The sequence below is a fragment of the Plectrocnemia conspersa genome, unplaced genomic scaffold (assembly GCF_051122295.1).
Source record: "Plectrocnemia conspersa isolate PC_06_02 unplaced genomic scaffold, ASM5112229v1 ptg000013l, whole genome shotgun sequence".
Lineage (NCBI taxonomy): Eukaryota > Metazoa > Arthropoda > Insecta > Trichoptera > Polycentropodidae > Plectrocnemia > Plectrocnemia conspersa.
The window spans coordinates 12,578,102-12,599,286 of NW_028277177.1; the positions used below are offsets into that span (position 1 = coordinate 12,578,102).

General features: G+C 28.9%; 1 protein-coding gene across 1 annotated transcript in view; it reads right to left on the reverse strand.

Moving 5' to 3' along the window:
* The window catches only part of mAChR-A (muscarinic Acetylcholine Receptor, A-type), a 181,959-nt gene that overhangs the window by 73,737 nt on the left and 87,037 nt on the right, over window positions 1–21,185 (reverse strand). The window contains exon 3 of the mRNA XM_088201694.1: window positions 11,940–12,063. Within this exon, the coding sequence (XP_088057820.1) occupies window positions 11,940–12,063 (124 nt within the window). The remainder of the gene's footprint in view (window positions 1–11,939; window positions 12,064–21,185) is intronic.

The window sequence follows — 21,185 nt, forward strand, 5'->3', positions numbered from 1 at the left end:
TTAGATATGCTTAGTATATTCGTATCATATGATAATTAATCACTGCAAATAATAATGTACTAATCTAAGTAATGGAATTTATTTAGAGTTTTCGAGAAAATATGTATAATATGACAAATTATATAGATATCTTGATAATAATAATCAGACTTGATGATGATAAGTTAAAATGGACGCAAGTAATCTATAAAAAAGTACCAGAGCAGATCGATTGATTATAGAGCGATAAGTTACGAACAAGTTTTGGGCATCAGTACTAAAAATAAAATTGTCAATTAAAAGCTGCTGCTATATGGATTGTTGAACAAACGAGATTTAAGTTTGTCGACAGGTAAATTTTCAAACTCTGGAAAACCCCATTATTTATTGCAATTTACTGATTTATACGCGAAGCGGTTTCTTTTGATTAAAAATGTTTTTCTTAGATTAAAAAAATTAAGATAAGGCTAATTAGAGTATTTAAGAAAATCGTAACCAATATTTCGCCATTCAAATACTTCTGACCATAATTTAAAGCTTCCAAAAAAGCGTGCATATTTTTAAACATCTTTCACTACTACCCTTTTTTATGCAAATGTAATTCTTAACAAAAAAAAAACACAATGAAATTTGCTGATATCTCAAGAAATGGCATTTTTCTAAAGAAATTCTGTAGAAATAATTATCAAGTAAAAATCTGAAAGTAGAAAGTTTGAGGGTGTATAATCAAGCGCGTACGGTGAGATACTTTTCCTTTCGCTCGTTCGTGTGTTAAGTAATGAGAGTGAGTGAGAGATAAGGACGTGCGAAACCCGGAAAATAGTTTATAGACATGTTCATAATAATTAGTATATTTATGTATTTTCAGTTAAAAAGCCAATTAATATAACCAATTCGAGTTTACAATTTTTTTTTATATACACATTTAATAACAATGAATTAAGTTGCTTTAAAATTAGCAAATAATTTAGTGTTATACAACGTTACTATATTTGAGCCTTTGTATATGCTAGTTCAGCTATAAAATGAAAAAACATTTCCGGTGTCACATATATTTTTTATTATTTTTTTATAATTAAAAACTGTTATTTTACTTTAATCTCTAGATATCATATATTTTAAACTTAAAAAAAACTTTAAAAATACCTAAACCCAAAGCTGTTTTAAAGAGTGAAATATTTTTTATTTTTAAATATTACCTAGTTTATTTATTAATATATCATATTATATGGACTGATTTAATAAAAATAAAAATAATAATCAATTGAGCGGTGCTTTCATAAAATACAACATAGTTTTGAGCAATTGATTTTTTCAATTTAATTGTATAAAAAAGTATTTAAAAAATTGAGATCTATATACACACCCTATAAACATATTTTCAAGTTTTATAAAAGATCGAATTGTTTTATTGAATAAATATTTGCTTATAGACTCAAAAATATTATACAATGAATTGTACAACATATAAGTCATACAAAATCAAATGTAGCTATCTATTTATTCTAAATTCATGCAGAACTGTTCAATCAAGATGTATTGATTTGTATTTAAACAAAATTTTACCAAAATAAGAATACATAAATATGACTAAACATATAAGTAACTCAACGTGATAAGAAAATTTATATACTTATACAATTTAAATGTACAAGTATATGGAGAAAATTAGAAAGTAAAGATTCAAAGTTCAGAAAATTGTTGATTTGTAATACCTTATCTTAGACCTAAGCGTATTTGGTGGCCCTGCAATGTTTTGAACTAGTTAATCAGCGACATGATACGGTCTTTCACAATAGTTTATACACCATTTCACAACAATATGCTACAGTTTGTCTGTTTATTTTCATTGTCATAAGCAGAAATAATTAAACGGTTAATTTCAGCAGCATTTTTTCTTTAGCACAGAAAGAACGTACCCTAATGAAAATTTCTAATTAAGTAATTTATCACTTTTTTTTTCACTAGCTATTTCAATTTTATTTTAGTTATATTAAACTATTACTTTTACTTTTCATTTAATAATAAAATATAAATATTTTTAATTTGTATCAAAAACAGTTTTTTTACAGCCATGACTCATCACTTAATATATATATAATATAAAACTACATAATATCATTGTCGACGAAACCTCTCCCTGTGTATAATATCATACGGCAAAATTGTAAAAATTAGAAATGAAAAAAGGAAGATGCAAATTATGTTCGTTTTTCTTTATGTCCGGGCGCTTTCCGAGACCCCAATTACCCAACGGAAAATTTTCCGCTTTTTAATTATTAAACTCACTGCACGCTGATATATTGCAGTATTAAAAAATATTACTTTCGCTTCACGATCGCGCTGGGATTTGAACTCGACCATTAATCCTTTAAGGTTAACTCGCTAAACGTTTACGGCGAAAGCGAAATAAAATCATAAATATACGTATTCCTAAGCTTTCTAGAGCTTTTTAATATTATTTTCAGTTGGGTTTTAAAAAGCACTTAAGGCGGTGTTCCGATGTCGAACATCGTTGCACTTAGCTGCAATAGATGCAAATCGCTCCACTAAAAGTTGCGGCTTTACGTTAAGCTTACATCTTATGATACAATAAAAACACCGATGTAGCTGGTACTGAGCAAATTGGAAAATGTCACATGCAAATGTAGTGCTTAGAGAGTTTTTTTTTATACAACAAAGCATTAGAAGATTTAAAGGCAACCGTTGCGATGGTTAAACTTAATGGTTAAAGTTAGCAAGTGCAGGAATTAATACGGGTAATTATCTCTGAAACCAGACAGATAAAGTTTATTTATTTTTTTGTATTATATTGTGGAATATAAATGCTTATAGACACGTGTAGAATACAAGTGCAAAAATTTAGGGGCTTGAATGCTTAGTTTTGTAAGTCTCTTTCACCACGTGTCCGAAATGAGTTCAATCAACTACGTACCACAAATACAATATTATGGTTTTAATAGTTAACCATCGTGTCTTTGCTTTTATATATTCACTTTGCCATTTTTGTTCTTCTTTTTGTTGAATGTTAGATATACGTTAGATATGTTACATATCTATATCCCAAAATCTCGTTACAGAAAATAGGTCGTGGTTTAAAACGTTTGCGATCCTCCGTTCTAATGTATTTTATGATGGGCAACGCGGAGCAAATACCTGTCAGTTCATTACAAATTTACATGTATCAATCTCGAGACCGTCAAACAGTCTTTCAGGAAAGTGTACCCCTTTATTAGTTCGCGATCAACAATCCGAGAGGAGCTTGTGCAAATTTCGCCCGGGGTATCATCAAGCATCATCTCCTTGGGATGTAATACCCAAGGACGAAAAACGCGAATAATTAATGTTCGCGAAACGCGCGTTAATATTTAACGACGCGTAATGGCTTTGTGTGTATCATTCGGCCAGGTTGTGTTCGGTTTCGATAAAGTTTCGCCTTGTTTTTTGAGGGTACGCGCACGTAGGCTACCGCTCCGGGTCGGAAAATTCATAATTCACTTGAGGCCTTTCTCGTTAGGATTCCCGCATTCTGTATATTATGGGTTTATGCACGTGTATGTGTATGTGTGTGCGTGTTGGTTTTTTCATCGCTTCGCCTCGAGTTAATATCCTCGGTTTTGGGGAATGAAAAGGTATACATGACCTTTCTTTGCATTACATGTGGAGATATTCATTTTTCTGTATTTAATGGCATTTTAAAAATGATCAAATTTCATGTATTTATTTATTTAATTGATATATGTATCTCTTTTTTTGATTGGCATTATTGATAATCAGAGAACTGGATGATCGTTGAAGAGAAGAAACTTCAATAAAATGATTTGTTTGAATGGACGCAAATAATCAAGGGACCAGAACGAATCAATCAAATTCGATTGATTATAGAGCGTCGAGTTACGAAGGAATCGGCTCTCGTATTTATTCCTGAATCTTAGAGAAAATTGTCAACAACGGGTGTTGCTATTTTACATTTTTAATATGTTTAATAAGATTAATATGAAATACCTACTTGAATGATATTATTAACGAGATTTTAGTTCGCCGACTAATTGTGAAAAACCCCCATATATTTTTGCAATTTGCTGATTCTCACGCGGAACAGTTTCATATTATCTGATTATTAATACAAAGCCGATTCGAGTTGTTGAGAACATATTTTTTTTGCCATGAAGACATTTGCTTGCTATTCAAAAAATTCAAACATCTAGCACGGACCTAACCTTTTTATGCAGTGGTACAAAAAAGGTCTTTATGAAAATTTTGAAAAAAGCAGAAAATTACACGAGAAATGCGAATTCTCGATTTAACATTTTTCTAGAAAAAAATATAAATTTGTCTGGTTTTAAAAACCAGTTTTATGTATAAATTAGTAAAATTCGAGAATTTATTATTTAATTCAGATACTAGAATTATTTTGTAAAAAATAAATTATTTAATATATTTGTGAATATTTAAATTATTATGTTAACAAAAAAATATTTAAAGACTTAAAATATTTTAAATTTAAGTATAGCTCAACATTCAATAGTCGTAGAGCTTCAATTTAAATCCTAATTTATATAATAAGCTTTAAACTCCCATAAATATTGTTTAGAAAGTATTAATTATTATATGAAAACATAATATGATAATGGTAAAAAAAACATTAAAAAATAATTAATATACTTCTAGGAAAACATAAGGAAATATTATTAAATATGAATTTTTAATATTTCAGGCGAGCATTCAAAGAACAAAAAATTGTTTATTATTTGCCGCCCTAAAGCGATAAAACCAAGTTCAGTAACCAGAGAGATTATATTTTATTTCAGGTAATTTTTTATCCAAAATAAAATCAATATCTACGCGCAAGCTTACCTTATTTATCATATCTATATGATTCACTTCAAATATAATTTAATTCCTCTACCATATATCTTTTGTAATCAATAGTTTTTCTTTAATTTGCTAAAATAATATTTTATGTATTTTATACAGATTGCTTGTTAAAAATAATTATTTAATTACACCCTCGTTAGAAATGATTTGGTTCCAAAAATGAATACAACTGCTTAATCAATTTATATAAAAATAGCAAATTTTGTACTGTGAAAAATTCAATCTTGCCATTTAATAAATGATATTTATTTTAATATAATCAAGAAAATTGCTTACTTCAAATGCACAATGAAATATTCGTCGGGGTTCTTGCGACACGACGCCAGTTAATTATACTATGTGCGAGAAGAGAGAATATACTTTCGAGATTTCCTCGGTTCATGTCTGCCATTTCTCTTCGTAGAAATGCAATTGTCGGAAAAGAGACCCGCGTGATACACTTTTCATGATTAAAGCGATTCGAGAAGAAGTTTTATTGCTGCACTTTTGCCTTGGCGTAAAAAGAATAGGGCGGATGTGCATCCTCCGAACCGTTGCCTTAACGTTCAATTTGATCGATTTTGTATAAAATCTTGCAATAAACTATAACCCCAATCAAACGATAATGAAGTGTATTAAAATCTGACCCATCCTATGAGAAAATATCGATATAAATACTATAATTTGCTTCTACGTCAGACACTCCATAACCGTTATGTAAATTAACACAAATACTATCAACACCAATTAACATGTAATAATTATACCGTTGAGCTATATAACTAACCGCGAGCATATGAATATTCATAATGTCTCATTAGAGATATTGAATTAAACTAATCACAAGCATATTATAAGCAATCGTGTATAAATTTGAGCAGCTTTATAAACAAATCAATACTAAAACTGTATAAATATCTCAAGCATATTATGCTGCCAAATATATTTGCATCTACTCTGAAATTCTCATACACATGATCAGTATTATAGCTTTATATACCAAAGCATATTTGCAATATTAATCAAATTAAAAATATTATTTTTCATAAAAATCGCAATGATTGTTTATATTTTATTAAACCACTTATAAAAAACTACGTATAATAGAAAAAATATATTTATTTTGTACGTTGCTTAAGAATAACCTAACCTTTCAAAGCAGTATCATAAAATATAAATTTATGAAATATATAAAATATCTAATATGCGTTATGTAAAAATACATATGTTTGAAGTTCTGTACTTCATTAAATATGCCAAAGCGATAAGCTTTTTTTCATTAGCGTTGAAATTTCAGTGTTTTACAAAGAAGATTATATCTGTCTTCGGAGTTATGAATTATTGGCGACGAAACGCGAGGCTCGAGGGGATCGAGAACGATTGAATATTTGATGAGGAAACCGAGTATATGACCCGAGGACCTGTACAACTGTTCACCATATTGGATCTGGGACATCGGTCCATCCCACAGGACTACAAACGTAACTGAAATAAGATACACACCCTCACATTGACTTGCATCCCTGTCAACATATATACAATCATACTTTTCTCAATTTATGCGTTTCATATTGGAACATTGTGAGCGAAAGTCGAATCGAATCACAATGAAGCAAAATTATAATACTTGTATTATTACTAATAAAGTTTAATAAAAATCAAATTTATTACATGACTTGATAGAAATGGTCTTTTCTTGCATAGGTTTGGAAATAAATGATCTTTCTTATTACGACTTTCATTACCGATAATGAAAATAAATTTGTAATTCCCTGCGGATCGCGTTAAGCCTCATTTAAAATGCAATTAATTTTACTTATATTGTTTATTTTATGAATAAAATTTAATCTCACTTTTTATTGCAGATTTTATCCAAATATATACCTTAAATTTTATAACGATTTACTCAAAACATAATACATTTTTTTAAATACGTAGTAAAAAAAGCCATTGCATTCTCTGATTACCAGATAAAAGTTTTCAAACTACTTCTAGCATCCTGTCTATAAAATTGAATAAAAGATAGTCATTTCTAGAAGCACCACATCAAATCGACTTCCATTCGAAGAAAATAAAAATGAGAGATGGTAATTCTATAAATAAAATTGACCTAAGCGGCAAAAAAGCTCTTGGACAAGATTTAATTACAAAAATGGTGTTTAAAAAAACACCGGAAAATAAGACTCAATTACAGACCAATTGCCTTACCAAGAACCAAATTCTATATGTAATACTTATTTTTATGACGTGTAAGGGTATACTACCAAGATCTGAGACTATTTTATTCCAAAAGAAACAATTTTAATCTTATGAAGAATGTATTTCATAATTCATTACATTTTTGTACGTGTTGGAGTGACGAGTGGAACAACAATTTGGATATCGCCGAGTTTATTCAGCTGCAAATTTAATATCAACACAAGATATGTCCGATTATTTTAATATTTAGATTAGAGGCTAAATAGTAAGATAGCTATTTACAGCTAAAAATTAAAATATAACACTATATGAAATATTTAATGTTGTCTCTGCCAATCAAATAAAAACTACCTTTCCTTATAAATTAATACATCACGCGTATACTTTTGTTATATTATTTTTTCACATTTAATTTTAATTTTAAAAAAAACTTGCAATACAAAACCAACAACCATTATACGAAATTAACGATTTCCTAGTTTTTAGGTTATTAATTATTAATATAACATGTACATACCAGCATATTTAGCAAAACAGAAAAAAATGACTATAAATTTAATAAAACACTTTAGTCCAAAAAATTCTGTAATTTCACTTACTTATTCTTTTACAATTAAAAAAAATCATTTTTTTGTAATTTTAAAATAGTGAAGGAAAGTTTGAAAAAAATCTAAAAATTCGAACTAAAATAAATAAAGCAGTCAATAAAGTTAAAAAACATACTATTCTCTTTGTGTTCCGCTAGTTATGCCGGTGTTTATATTTAAGATAAAAAAATAAAATTTAATAAATTATTTCTAAAATATGAATATATTATATAAATGGACTTGTAAATATAAAGCCTTTTTTTAATATTTCTGTTAGTTTGATAAAAATAGTTTATTATTGTCATTTTTTCAGAATAAAAATTAAATTTCGATCATAATGTCTGATTCAAATTACAAAAATAAATCTGGTTTTCAGACGGGAAAACTTCACTGTAAAAGAGAGTTAAAAGGTCGTCAATCCATAACAACATTTTTCAGATTTGAATATAAAGAGAACGTAACACTTGCAGCTGACTGTTGTGAATAGTTTCAATTAGAAAATCAGCGTCAAACGGATTTGCAAGCTCAAAAAAAAAGAAGTGAATATTACATATGGACCTGTTGTTACTGTAGAACAAAATATAAATGAAATACCTGGAGAAGAATTGACTTCGAAAGACCATGATGCAATCGATGATTTAGATACAGGTTCTGTTCTCAACTCTAATATAAATTATGATGACCTGTACTTGGCCACGAGTAATCTCAAATAAGTATATAAATCTTAAAAAACGAACAGCTTTTAAAAATTCCTAAGTATTTATAAAGATTTACCAAAATATACTAGACTTTCAAGAATCGATGATTCATTCTGAAATGAAAAATAAATTATTAAAAGAGCATTTTCCACGAGAATGGTCAACATGGAGTAAGCTAAAAGAAACTACTGTCTACTATGTAAAATATTTTGCAATCAAAATAATAGAAATTTAAGCAATTAGCTGAAGATGAATTTTTATCCAGAAATAAACCTTAAAAAAATTTGTACGATATTTTTCTATTTTACCAAAATAGTGCTGAAAATCAACCATGATGCAATTTTTTATACATATAAAAAGCTTCTATTCTTTACTCTATCACAGCCCTGCACGTTGGGAAGGGTTAAAAAAATACGTACTATCATCACTTCAAATTTTATCAAATACAAGGTAGAGTGAAAAAATCGTAGTAGTAGAAAGAAACAATAGGTGCAGAGACCCGTGAAATGGAAATTTATATTCGAGATTATTTTTAATAATCCATCGCATAAGATAGATTGGCTTTATCAATAACTAATTTTGCTTGAGCAACTTAATCAAGGATAAATTAAAATATAAAGTGAGAGATAGAATTTTGGTTCAATATAGCAAATAATCAGTTTAGTACCACTCAAAATGCACCCTCTGTAGCTTGAAAAATAAACACAGCCATCTCCGATATCAAAAGAGCTTCCGAATTGAACGTCGAAATCTGATTTTATGGCACCTCATCCCACCGACAGAATTTACTTAACGCGCGAGCTTTTTACCGATTTTTCTCCTTCGCCACGGCCTTAGAACATAACAAGTGAGAAATGGTTTTAGCTCAGTGCAGCCTTTAGCCAACGTCCTTGCCGAGGCGTCCTGTAATCTGTCAGGATCAGCCGCGAAGCCTATCGCCCCCAGGGGGCTTTTGAAGGTTATTCGTAAAAGGATAATGCCACGTCTTGGAGTGTGCCGACACGTAACGACTTTTCTCATAACGAAAGACTACAATGGCAATTAATATTTGGTTGAGTCATGGCGTTTTTTTCTGCTCAACCGCTTGTGAATCATCAATTTTGCTGTTTAACTTAAACGACCAACGTTTTAAGGGTAGATAAAAATAAACTATTCCATTAAAAAATAATTTTAAATTATATTTTTTGAGAAATCTAATTAATTTATTTATTGTACAATATTTGTAAACTAAATATTCAAAATCCAGAAAATATGTTATGACTTTGGGTTCAAGATGTTTTTTTTACTAAAACAAAGTTTGTCGTGCAACAATTTAGAAACGATTTCCATAAGTGCGTCCGTAATTTCCAGGCGTTTCCGGTGCGGTTTACTCTGGATGCGAAGAGAGAAGCGGCGATATACGTTGGTCTGAAACTGGTTCGGCCACCTCTTGGTGATAGTCCAAGCTAAAGAGCATTTAAAGTTAAGGTACCTTAACTTTAAATGCTCTGATGATATTCAATCAAAATGATTGTTGTCTGCCAGCGCTTCTTTATTTATACTTATGGCCCCCTTAATATCAGATTTGGTTTTCCGCTCTTTTTGGTGGAACGGGCAATTACAAAAAGGTGGCCGTTGGGTTCTAGATCCAATTTCCGTTGGCAACAAGATTACAAGCGGACATTTTGAAAGAGTTCTGACTCATGGCGGGTACTTGATTTAATTTTCAAAAAAGGTTTTTTCACGGTGGTGTTCAATTTCTACAAATGCCTTTTTTTCGGCTTAAGCGTTTAAAACCTATTTTTGTATATTACATGCCGGCTGGAATTAATGATTTATTAGCATAATATTTTTTAATAATTATAGTAGAATTTTGTTTTTCGCCCTTTTTCGGCGGGATGACCAATTACAGAAACGCTTAAAATTTTTTGGAAATAAATTGCCGTTGGTCGTTAAAACAGATTAAAAACGGCCTTTTTGAAAGCAAACCTAACAGTTTTTTTATGATTGTCAAGTATTACAAAATACTTATAGATTTATATATCTTTCAACATAGCCACCATACGACTTTAAATATTTTGTGAGCAGAACAACTTTATTGATTTAAATGTCATACAAATCTCGCACTTGCTCTCTTTTTAAGCGTCCAAGGCTAATCTTTTGAACAGTTATGAACACTGTTTGTATTTTAAATAAACGCTTGTCAAAACATTTTGTAATGAGTTCACTAGCTATGAATGGTATTTCATTCGCAGGAATAGATCATTTACCAAAACTCGCACTAAAAATTAAGATAACTCTGTTAGAGTACGCTCGGGATAAGGATTCCGGTTTGTTATTGTTTGCGTGAACTGTGTGGCTCAAAACAATGTCGCTCAGAATATTTAATTTTTTTTATTTTAAAAGAAAATATATGTTTATTTAACATACATAGATCTGAGCTAAGTTGGAAATTTCAACGGACAGTTAAAAATATATTATATAATCGAAGAAACCAGACATTGATGTCATTAATTAAATATTCGCAAAGTTCAAAATCTTTCACTAGTCAAAAAAATAATGAAGTCTTTAGCTATTCTTCAAAAGCAAAATGTTATTAAATGGGGAAAGAAATTATTCGCAGATTGTTAAATGGCTCGACGACTCTATTAAATCATTAGAATCCATTTAATAAATTAAAAAATTATCATTAGCGCAACGATAAGAATAATAACTTTTTTAAGCCTTACAGAGAATAGTGTAAAAAAACCAACAACAAATAATTATAATATTTTAATCCACGGGTAAGAGAACGAATAACTTACAGTGTATATTTGAAGGTTTGATAGCAATTAAGCCAGATATGCCCAAGACATTTTGTTCTCTTAAAATTTCATTTATAAATAAAAAACAGTGGCACGAGTTTAGTGACCTACCCATGGGACAGTGGGCATATCTGGGTTAAACCAATATCAACACAAAATTATTTAAAATTAATCACTAGAGAAGATCGAACTTCTGTGCCACACTGCACTTTAATGACGAATACCAGCGTTGACGAATCAGCGACTGTCCTTAAAAGAGAAAGCGAGACAACGAAGTACACGCTACATCGCTTCTCCCTCTCATATACATGTACACGCACACAATAACAAACCCGCATCCTTATCCCGAGCGTACTTTACGTCACACGGACGCTTGTAAAAAATGTAGTATTTCTATTTTGTAATTCGTAAATACGTAATGCCGTTAAATGCAAACTAGATTTCCATCCCACAAAAATGAAAATGTTTTATGTATAAAGTGTACAATGTTTTATACAATTGCAACTGCATGGATAAACCACGTATAATATTACTATAAAAACGCGTTAATACTAAACCTATTATAATCGTTACGTATACATTTGCGTTTCGCATGAATAATGTCTTCGTACAAAAAAATCCGATAAAAGTCCGCAGGGGGAGTGGCGAGAATTATTGGCAAAGTTTGTTGCGAAATGAGCGCGACCGGCTTCGAATTAAATATCTTCGGAAAGTTTGAGACTTTTACCGGAGAGCCGATTTAATATTGCATATCTGATCTTACGTCGAAGTTATTGAAAAATTTCCAAATATCAATCTGTCGGACAATGGGGGAAAAAGTTTGTGAAAAATCTGACCTTTCTTCTGTGATGATCGCTATGCTGGCCGCAGCAATCGTCGTTTCCTGACTCCAATCTGACTCTTCTCCAGTCTTCTTGGTCTGTGGCTCCTCCACTCGGATGCACTTGTTGAGCCTCGTCACTGTGAACATAAAAAATACACTTAGCTAAAAAATAATTTGCAAAATATTAATATTATGTCATCATTATTATTTCTCTGTAACGAATAATTTGGGAGATTTTCAAGATTCAGGTGGAATATTTTTGATAGTCGCTGTAAAAAATATTATTTAATAAACAATTAATTAGACCTATTTCAACATATGTCTGCCCGTAGTAAAACTAGTCATTCAAAATAATATATATTACACATATTTATATTTATTTTAAGAAAATACATATTAGGCTTAAGATATCAAAAATTAAACACTCATTTTCATTACAGAAAATATTATAAAAAATATTTTACGATACCATATTTACTAACTAATATCGTGTAACTGTGACTACGATAAAAACAACCTTAAATATAAATACAAATACATATTGCTTTAGAGCAGAAGTGAGCAAATAATTTTTTTTTTTACATATATAACTTAATTTTTCATTAAACCATAAAATGACCAGTACGTATAATTTTCATATTGTGAAAAACATATAATCAATATATATATGAATCGTTACAACAACACATACAATTGATATAACAATTATGGTGCAATTTATTGAAAGATTGATATTTACATTAATTTTTAATTAAACCATAAAAAAGTACAAAAATTACCTTATTCTTAAGAAATGCTCCATTTTTTTCGTATATACAATTATTATATTGCGCGATACATAACAACGTAAATAAAATATTAAACAGAAGAAAAATTAATCGTTTGAAAAATTGTATTAAGAGTTTGTATTCAAATGTAACTAATAAAAAGATTTTGATTCAAATAAAATATATAAACACATTAATTGGATTTATAATTAAAACATTTTTTTTAATTAAAAAGAATCTTAAAGAGCATTATTTTTTTTATAAGACACGAATCGTATATAAAACTAAATTTATCGAGTCTTAGATATTTAAAATCAAAATATTTTCTCAAAACATTAAACGTTTATACATATCAAAATTTAATGGCTAAAGTAAAATTAACATCACTCATAATTTTTTGGATGTCTGGGGTAAATTTTATTGTTAAAATTCTTAACGCTGCTCTTCAATGTTTATCAATAATACACATTCTCAAAGAGTTTTTGTTATAGCTTAATATTAAAAATGTATGTTCACAAATGTACGTCTATCCAAAAATAACGAACATTTTCAGGATTTTTTTTTCAGATTTGCAAAGCTATTCGAGTCTAATGATTTATAAAATGAGCATATTTCATTGCAGGTTTATAATTTCAAGTTAAAATTCACTGGCTATGCTTTCAACGTCTACCGAAAATGGTTAATGAACAATCGACAACTTCTTTACTTAATCTAGTAACGATATCTACATATTCGTCAAATTTACTAGTGAAAATATTTAATTTCTAACTGTCGGAAAGTGATTTTTTTAATAATAGTTGCTTAAATAAATTGAGTTTTAACTGTAATGTCTTTACATTTATTAATAAATTATATGCATATTAGTTTTTTCCTGCAAAAGCTCGTTACGGACATTTAAATGAGTGAGTATTTCAAGAGCAAAGGCAAAATCAGAAAGCCAGTTATGGTTTTTACATTCGGGAGAATCTGATATATGTTTCATTTCTAAAAATATAATTATATAATTTTTTACTTCCCATATCCGCCGAAGAACTTTTCCCAAACTAAAACAAAGAATTTGGCTGTGGTAAAGGATATCAGAATATTCGGAACCGAGATCATGAAGAAAACTAATAAATTATCTATGATTCAGACTCCTTGATCGAATAAAATTAACTAATTTAACAATACAAGATGTGACGTATACAACCTGTAGCACGTTTTTGCACAACGCTTTTTGATGTTTCTACATATTAAAAATATACAATAAATTTCTCACTAATTTCGTTCTTTATTTTCTTTTTTAGTTTTTTTTCAGTTAAACTTGCTGCTCTATCAGTAGTCACACTCACGAGTTTCCGTTTTTTTTTAATTAAAATAATAATTATATAGGTAAACCAGTATTAACTGTTTTTTTTTCTTGGTAATACCGGTATTAAAAATTTCGGTATTATTGTAATATCTAGTTATAATACACTAAGATTTAAGAAGCAATATACAAATGTGCTTATATAAATTTTTTTTTTTGTGTTATTTATGAACTGAAAATTTAAAAATATTTATCAGAAATATGAATAAATACTAATTTAAAAAAAAACGGCAAATATATTCGGTACACAAATATTTGGAATGGGGGTCTCTAGTAACAGTTCATTAATATAATATATATTTTATATGAATTATTTCTACAGATAACAATTTATTTTTGCATACTCGCACATAAAAAGATACGCTATCTCTTCAAAATCAGCATTTGAAATATATTTAAAAAATAAGATTTACTAACGCAACAGAAAATCATAATTTTGGCTGTGAAAAATAATTTAATAAAGTTGAGAAAATCTTCTTCCATAGGTTAGGCATTACTTTATAATATGCCAAAAAGGGTAACATACAGCTTTTATTAAAGCTAATGACACGCCTTGTAAAATTATACTTCAAATGTATATCGTTTTTTGATTTTTATTTTCTAGAATTATTATAATTTAACATAATTATTTAAATCCACAAGTATTTAACCAAAGGCTCTATATTCAAACCCATTAGGATTTTTTTTATGTATTAAAAGGCATTAAAAAGTCTTCCATAAAGTAGCTGTATTCAAACGTTATTGTAATACGATAAACACTTTACGTTTCTTAATCAAAGACAATGAAACAACGTTCAAAAGAAGTTTGCCTGTAAAATTTCAAAAGCAGTGTAAACCCCATTGTCTTTAAGACGAAGATTAGTTAAAAGCAGCTCGCAATATCCATCAGCTATAACGGTACAACGAAAATAGACTAAATAAAGGATATATTATAGATAAAAATAAAACTGTTTTTTTTTTATAAATTATTTAGATTATTAATAGAGTGACAATCTAAAGGGATTCAATTCCAGCTGCGGGAGCAAATTTATATTTATAATAAAATAAATACCACATAATCTTGTTATTGTAAGTTACATTATCAAAATCGGTTACGATACAATGTGTACAATAGTCGCAGTTTAGTGTTATTACATCGGTCAATCAGTAAGTACTAAAAATAGATTAAAAAATATAAAATGTACCAGATTTAAAGTCAGGCATTTTCAGCGCACATTTTCACAATGCGTAGTTTTCTTTAGTTTTTCACTCGCAATGTCGCTTTCTGTCATTAGCCGGCATTTAAAAATATTTTAAACGTTCACGTGTACGTGTCGCCTTATTTGAAAAGCAACACACTCTGAGCACTCAAACTCGAGTAAACCCTTTTAACCACAAGTGGCGCACTCGAAAAAAAGCACGACATTACAATTCTAAGGTTCTCTGAAGAGTGAGAATACACATACACACATACATACACATTCGGGCGAAGTTCACCGAGGTGAAAATTCATTTTCACTCGAATGCCTATCGGGCCCTTCGTTCCCATGGCGCCGACGAATAAAATATGTAAATATGCGCGAGAGTACTCAGCGTTATGAACTATTACATTATTAAAATATTTCCACAAGGCGGCAACTTCCTTTTTGAACGGCGCAGGAAGAGAAGAGATGCTCGCGTGGGATGTGCGTCTTCACGCATACTGAACGGGGGACGGACGCTTAATTCATTTTTAACCTTCGTGCACATGGCGAATTTAAAGTTTGGCAATTTTCACACGTGCGCACATACAAAAAGGTCTAGAACTCTTTTGGTCGGGGTGCAAATGCTGTAAAGGCACTTTGTAGTAACAAAAAGAGAGCGAATATTATTTTAATAAGTCCTGCCGCAATGGCAGTGTTTCTGTGTTACCACAAAAATAAATCTGTAACGTGATCTTAACTATTCTTGAATATCTTATCATGTTTAAATAATCTTTTATCTTATACAGAATTAATAAGTCTTATATCAATGAACTGAGAGGAATAATTTAATCCTACGCAATCGTTTTCGGATGCCAGCAATATTTAGCAATATTGTTGTCTCATAATTAATGCTGAAGCTGACTTATAAATGAATAATAAATGTTTTTCACACATCCTTATAACTGAGTACTGCATGTTGACATACATAGATCTAACATACGAATATATACTGATTGATCCCCAAATAAAAAAGTGAAGAAAATAATTATTACAAAGAAGGTCACTATAAAAAAAAATGTTGTGCGGTGGAAATAAAATGCTATAACGAGACTAGATAAACATTTAATGTATTGCTCTATATTACTTATCGCAGAAGTGCATTTATTATGTTGACGTACTTGACGATCGGAGATTCGGACAGTTTCCCAAACTGGACCATGGGTCAGAAAATGGGCCATTAAAAATAACCCTCTTGATGTCATTAAAGAAAATCAAAATATTTATTTAAGATGGGAGAAGATAATTTTTTTGCTCATTTTACTTGTTATTTATTCGTATAAATGTAACTCTACTTTAATAAAAAATTAAAACAGTCTGATTATAATTTGGTAGTAATGTAAATATGTATAATTTTAATTAGTACATACATTAACATATTTTAAATTATAATTAACCAAGAGGATCGATTAGTTTAATTATGATACATTTTTAGATTACTGGCGAGACATTTGCCATTTGATTTTTAATGTTGCTCTATTAACTAAGTAAAGGATATCTGGAAAGTTCACCAATTCTACTAAATATATTAAAAAACCATGAAACGTCAGTTTATCGCATATATGGACCCCACGCCACTGATGTATATATATATATATATAAATACATTTAAATTATTATATGGATTCTAATTTATAATCAATAGATGTTGTTTTGCAGATGGGGCTGTTTTTAATTATAGTGCATTTTTATAAATGCAAATTCTAGTCCCTAAGTTACTAGTCAGTCTTACGGACTACACTATTTTGATCTTAGTGTGTCTATGTATGTGCTTATGAATATCAAATGAAGCTTGATTTATATCAATTTTACATGTTGTAAGTCGACGATATAAATTATTTATAAATATTTGTTTAACTGCTGATATTGCTAGCTTTATTTCCGAAAGACAGCTGGTACTGATATACCAATTCATAGTTATTTTGTGCTTCTAAGTCAGGTAAAAGAGGGGCCGGATATAGTAGAAACTTTCAAAACTGTTTTCTCATGGTAATAAAATATGGAAAATACGCTATTTTCAAAGAAACCTTTTTAAATATATTTCAAAAGCTCTAAAATCTTATACATACACCTATATTGCACGTTTGAAAGTAAGTATATACAGCGTTAAAGGACGTCTCGTCGCGGAAAAGCGCACCAGGAAACTTTTAACGATTTTCGCTGCTCGCGGTGGCAGCGGCCGGATGGTCGGATAAATTGGAGAAAATTCGGCGCCCGACGGCAATAATGAAGAAACACGAGGAAAAAAGCCGTATTTATGATACGAATAAAACTGTCACGACTCACCGCCATTGCGCCCCCCGAATACAGGGTATACCGAAAGCCACTTAACCGCAACGCGCGAAATCTATTTCGCGTAAACATGACGCGGTGAGCGTCGCTATATTGCTTATTTCGTGTATACCAGACATAATCCGGGATTCCATTACGCTGAAACCGTGTTCGATAAATTAATACACATATGAGAATCCGGATTTGTTGGATAGAAACCTTGCCAAATTATTTTGGTACACAAATAACAACTATAATAAAACTCGGTAATTAAACACAGTATTATTATTCCTGATTAATTTTAAATTGTCTACAATCTCTATTGTATATTGTTGCTGAATTCTTTGAGAGTTCAAGGAAAGTTATATAACAATGGATTTTTATGTTATACATATGTTGAAATATGCTAGAATCATGCTATTTTATTTTCTTCTTCTGATTTATATCAATGATACTACTTGTGATTGTTGCCACTTTTTGCGTAGCTTCTTCTATATTTTTTTTTTAATATTACATGATGATTTTAAGTTTTTATTTGTATAAATTTTCAGTGTGGCTTTCCAATCTGCTGTTTGAATGTGAAGACCAACTAGAGTTATTTTTCACTGTCGCTTTGTACAATTCTTTTCCTATATTGTTTATAATTTTGATCCACAATATTTCAGAGATTTAAAGTAAAATAATTAAAAAAAATAATATTATCAGATACAAATCTGTGTGACTTAATATCAGGAAAATTGCTAAAATAATTATCGGAAAAAGAAATGAAAATTATGATAATAATATTTAACGTCAAATCCCTCATCCTAAAAAGTAGCAAATGTAAAAATAATAGCAACACCGAGAAAACAACTAAGTATGTTACTTGTGCTGTTAAAAATGTTCGTAAAACTGTTACTAGATCACCAATTTAAATTCAGAAATTGCCAGGGGACTATAGAGCGAGTCGGTAGGATTATAAAAAATCTGTAATGATTTCGAGGGCAAAAAGTAAATGTGCCAAACAAAATTTATAAAATATTATAGTCCTACATAAGAGGTAGATACTTTTGTGTGAAAATCAACGTGGAGTGCACGGAGCTGAAATAAATCAACTCCGGAGTTCCACAGGGAAGTATATTGTGACCGGTACTCTACCTAATATATCTTCAGCTGAACTCCCAAATATAGGTTCAATAACAATAGCGACATTTGCAGACGATACAGCTGTGATTGCTTCTCATCATGACCCATTGAAAGCTTCAGAACACCTCCACGAGGAAGTCAAAAATACCTAGACTTGTCAACAGAAGTTAACTATTTCTACAGCACCTTCGTGAATTAAGAAATAAATTATAATAATAAAGTATTTTTTTATATTGTTTTTGTTAAATTGTATATGTATGATTTAATTATATTTATTTAGTGTATATACTATTATCTATATATACTAAGCAAATTAATAAAATAAATAAATAACGCAACAATTCACGTCCCTATGTGGTGAAATTGACTCGATAAAAGCAAAGAACTTGGCTGGGAGGTTTTATTTAATGCACAATATTCCCCAGACTTTACTCCTTCCATCTACCATTTATTTCGATCGATGCAACACTTCCTAGACGTAATAAAAAATCAAAATGCAGACGATGTAAAAAGGATAATGGAATAATTTGCAACAAAACTCCCAACATAAACCTCTAATGGAATTAAAAAATCGATCGAGAAGTGAGAAATGTTTATTTAAAAAAAATTAAAGTTTTGATTATTGAAATTAAAAAACAATGATATCAAAAAAAAAAATAGACTTTGATTTCAGTATTACCTAATATAATAATATAACCAATCTGGCCAGATTTTTTATAAATTCTCCATTATATTAATTGTTATCAAGCATATGGGATTATGCTATAAAATCACTAAAATTAAAATGTAACAATATGCCAAAACATATCTTAAAAGTTATAGATAAGATAAGATAAGATTTGTTATAATAACTTTAAATGTTTATAATTTATCTTGTCTGGTTGCAAGTTTTGAGCTTATATTATTTTTAAATGTTTTTTTCTAATTATTTTATAAGTAAGTTAAAATTATTTGAGCTTTTCGTATATTGTAAATTTAACTATTTGCCACTGTTATGGCAACTTTATCAACAAATAAATTATATATAATAAAAAAAACGTAATTATTGTATACATATGTATGTATACATATTTTTAAATGAATTTTATTTGTATTTTTAACGAATTGCGTCACTAACATTCCTAGTGTTATTATTATAATTAGCACTGAGTGACAGGATATTAATTAAATCAAAATGATTACAAATTTCCAAATGAAGAAAATTACAATTGAAGTATTTATGTTCAATTATTTAATAATTCAATCGTTGTTTAATGTTAATTGTTTGATGTGTTTTAATTGTGTTTCTTTTATATACTAATTTTTCTATAGCAAAGAAAAATTATATTTCTATCGAGGTGATGAATTGTTTCGCCAGTGAATTGCCAGTGATAACTTTTATATATTGTTCATTTTCAATTCGAAGAATTTAACATAAATATTTTATTTTATGAGTTTTGCGCTTTATATATTATTTTTCAAGTGAAATATTCTGTTGGATAAATATAATTAGTAAAAAATCAGCAGTATGAGGCATTACTTTTAATTACCATTACCACACAATTTAAGATAAATATATATTTTTTAACTCAAATGTTTATTATTTGATGTTTTCAAGTGTTTTTTTATGTATTTTTATGGACGTATAAACCTACACATATTATACACGAATTATATTTAAAAATCCTTGAGATAAAAATTGTTAATATTAACCGTAATTACAGTGAAAGGAATTTAAACTACGTGATCACAAGTAGCTATTGTTATATTTTTTATTGAGAGTAATTTATTAATTATCGATTAAGTTTTATGTAAATATCTTAACTATTATTAGAATTAAAATGACAATATTTTCTTAAGATTTATTAAAGGAAAAATAAAAAAATGCTTGTTAATCAAAATAGGTTAAGCTTGAAAGCTCTTTAAAATTATACTTCATAAAAAGATACAATTAAGGGAGCTTTTCTAAAAATTATTGTTGCCTGTTGATTTTTTTATTATGTTCTTAATTTAACAATAATTGTCTAATGAAAAAATAATAATTAGAACTAAATGACAAAATAAATATTATTTCATACATAGAAAGCGAAACGATAATCTCTATAAAAATATGTGATAATATAATTCATATTTTTATATTAAAAAAAATATTTTCTCATGGTTATATATTCTACCTTTTTAGAACAAATTTACAACAAACTAAATACAAAACATTGATAATATAAACTCTTTAGATAACAAAGTGACTGAGGGAGAAAGTTTCTTTTGACAGTGTAGATCAGTTGAATCTAAATACTTTTAAAATAGCCCTTTTCTCTCCATTACATTTATTATATTAAACAATATATTTTGCTATCTAACGAAAAATATATTAAAACTTAATTTAAAATAGAATAAATTAAATTTGTTTAATATTTCAAACAAAGAAACTTTTACATTACTAAAACTACTTAAAACACAATCTAACTTAAATTAAAAGTTTCTCGCGACTGAGAGAGCGTTAACCGAACGAGATTTGCTACTAATATAATTATAGTGTTTGATTATAA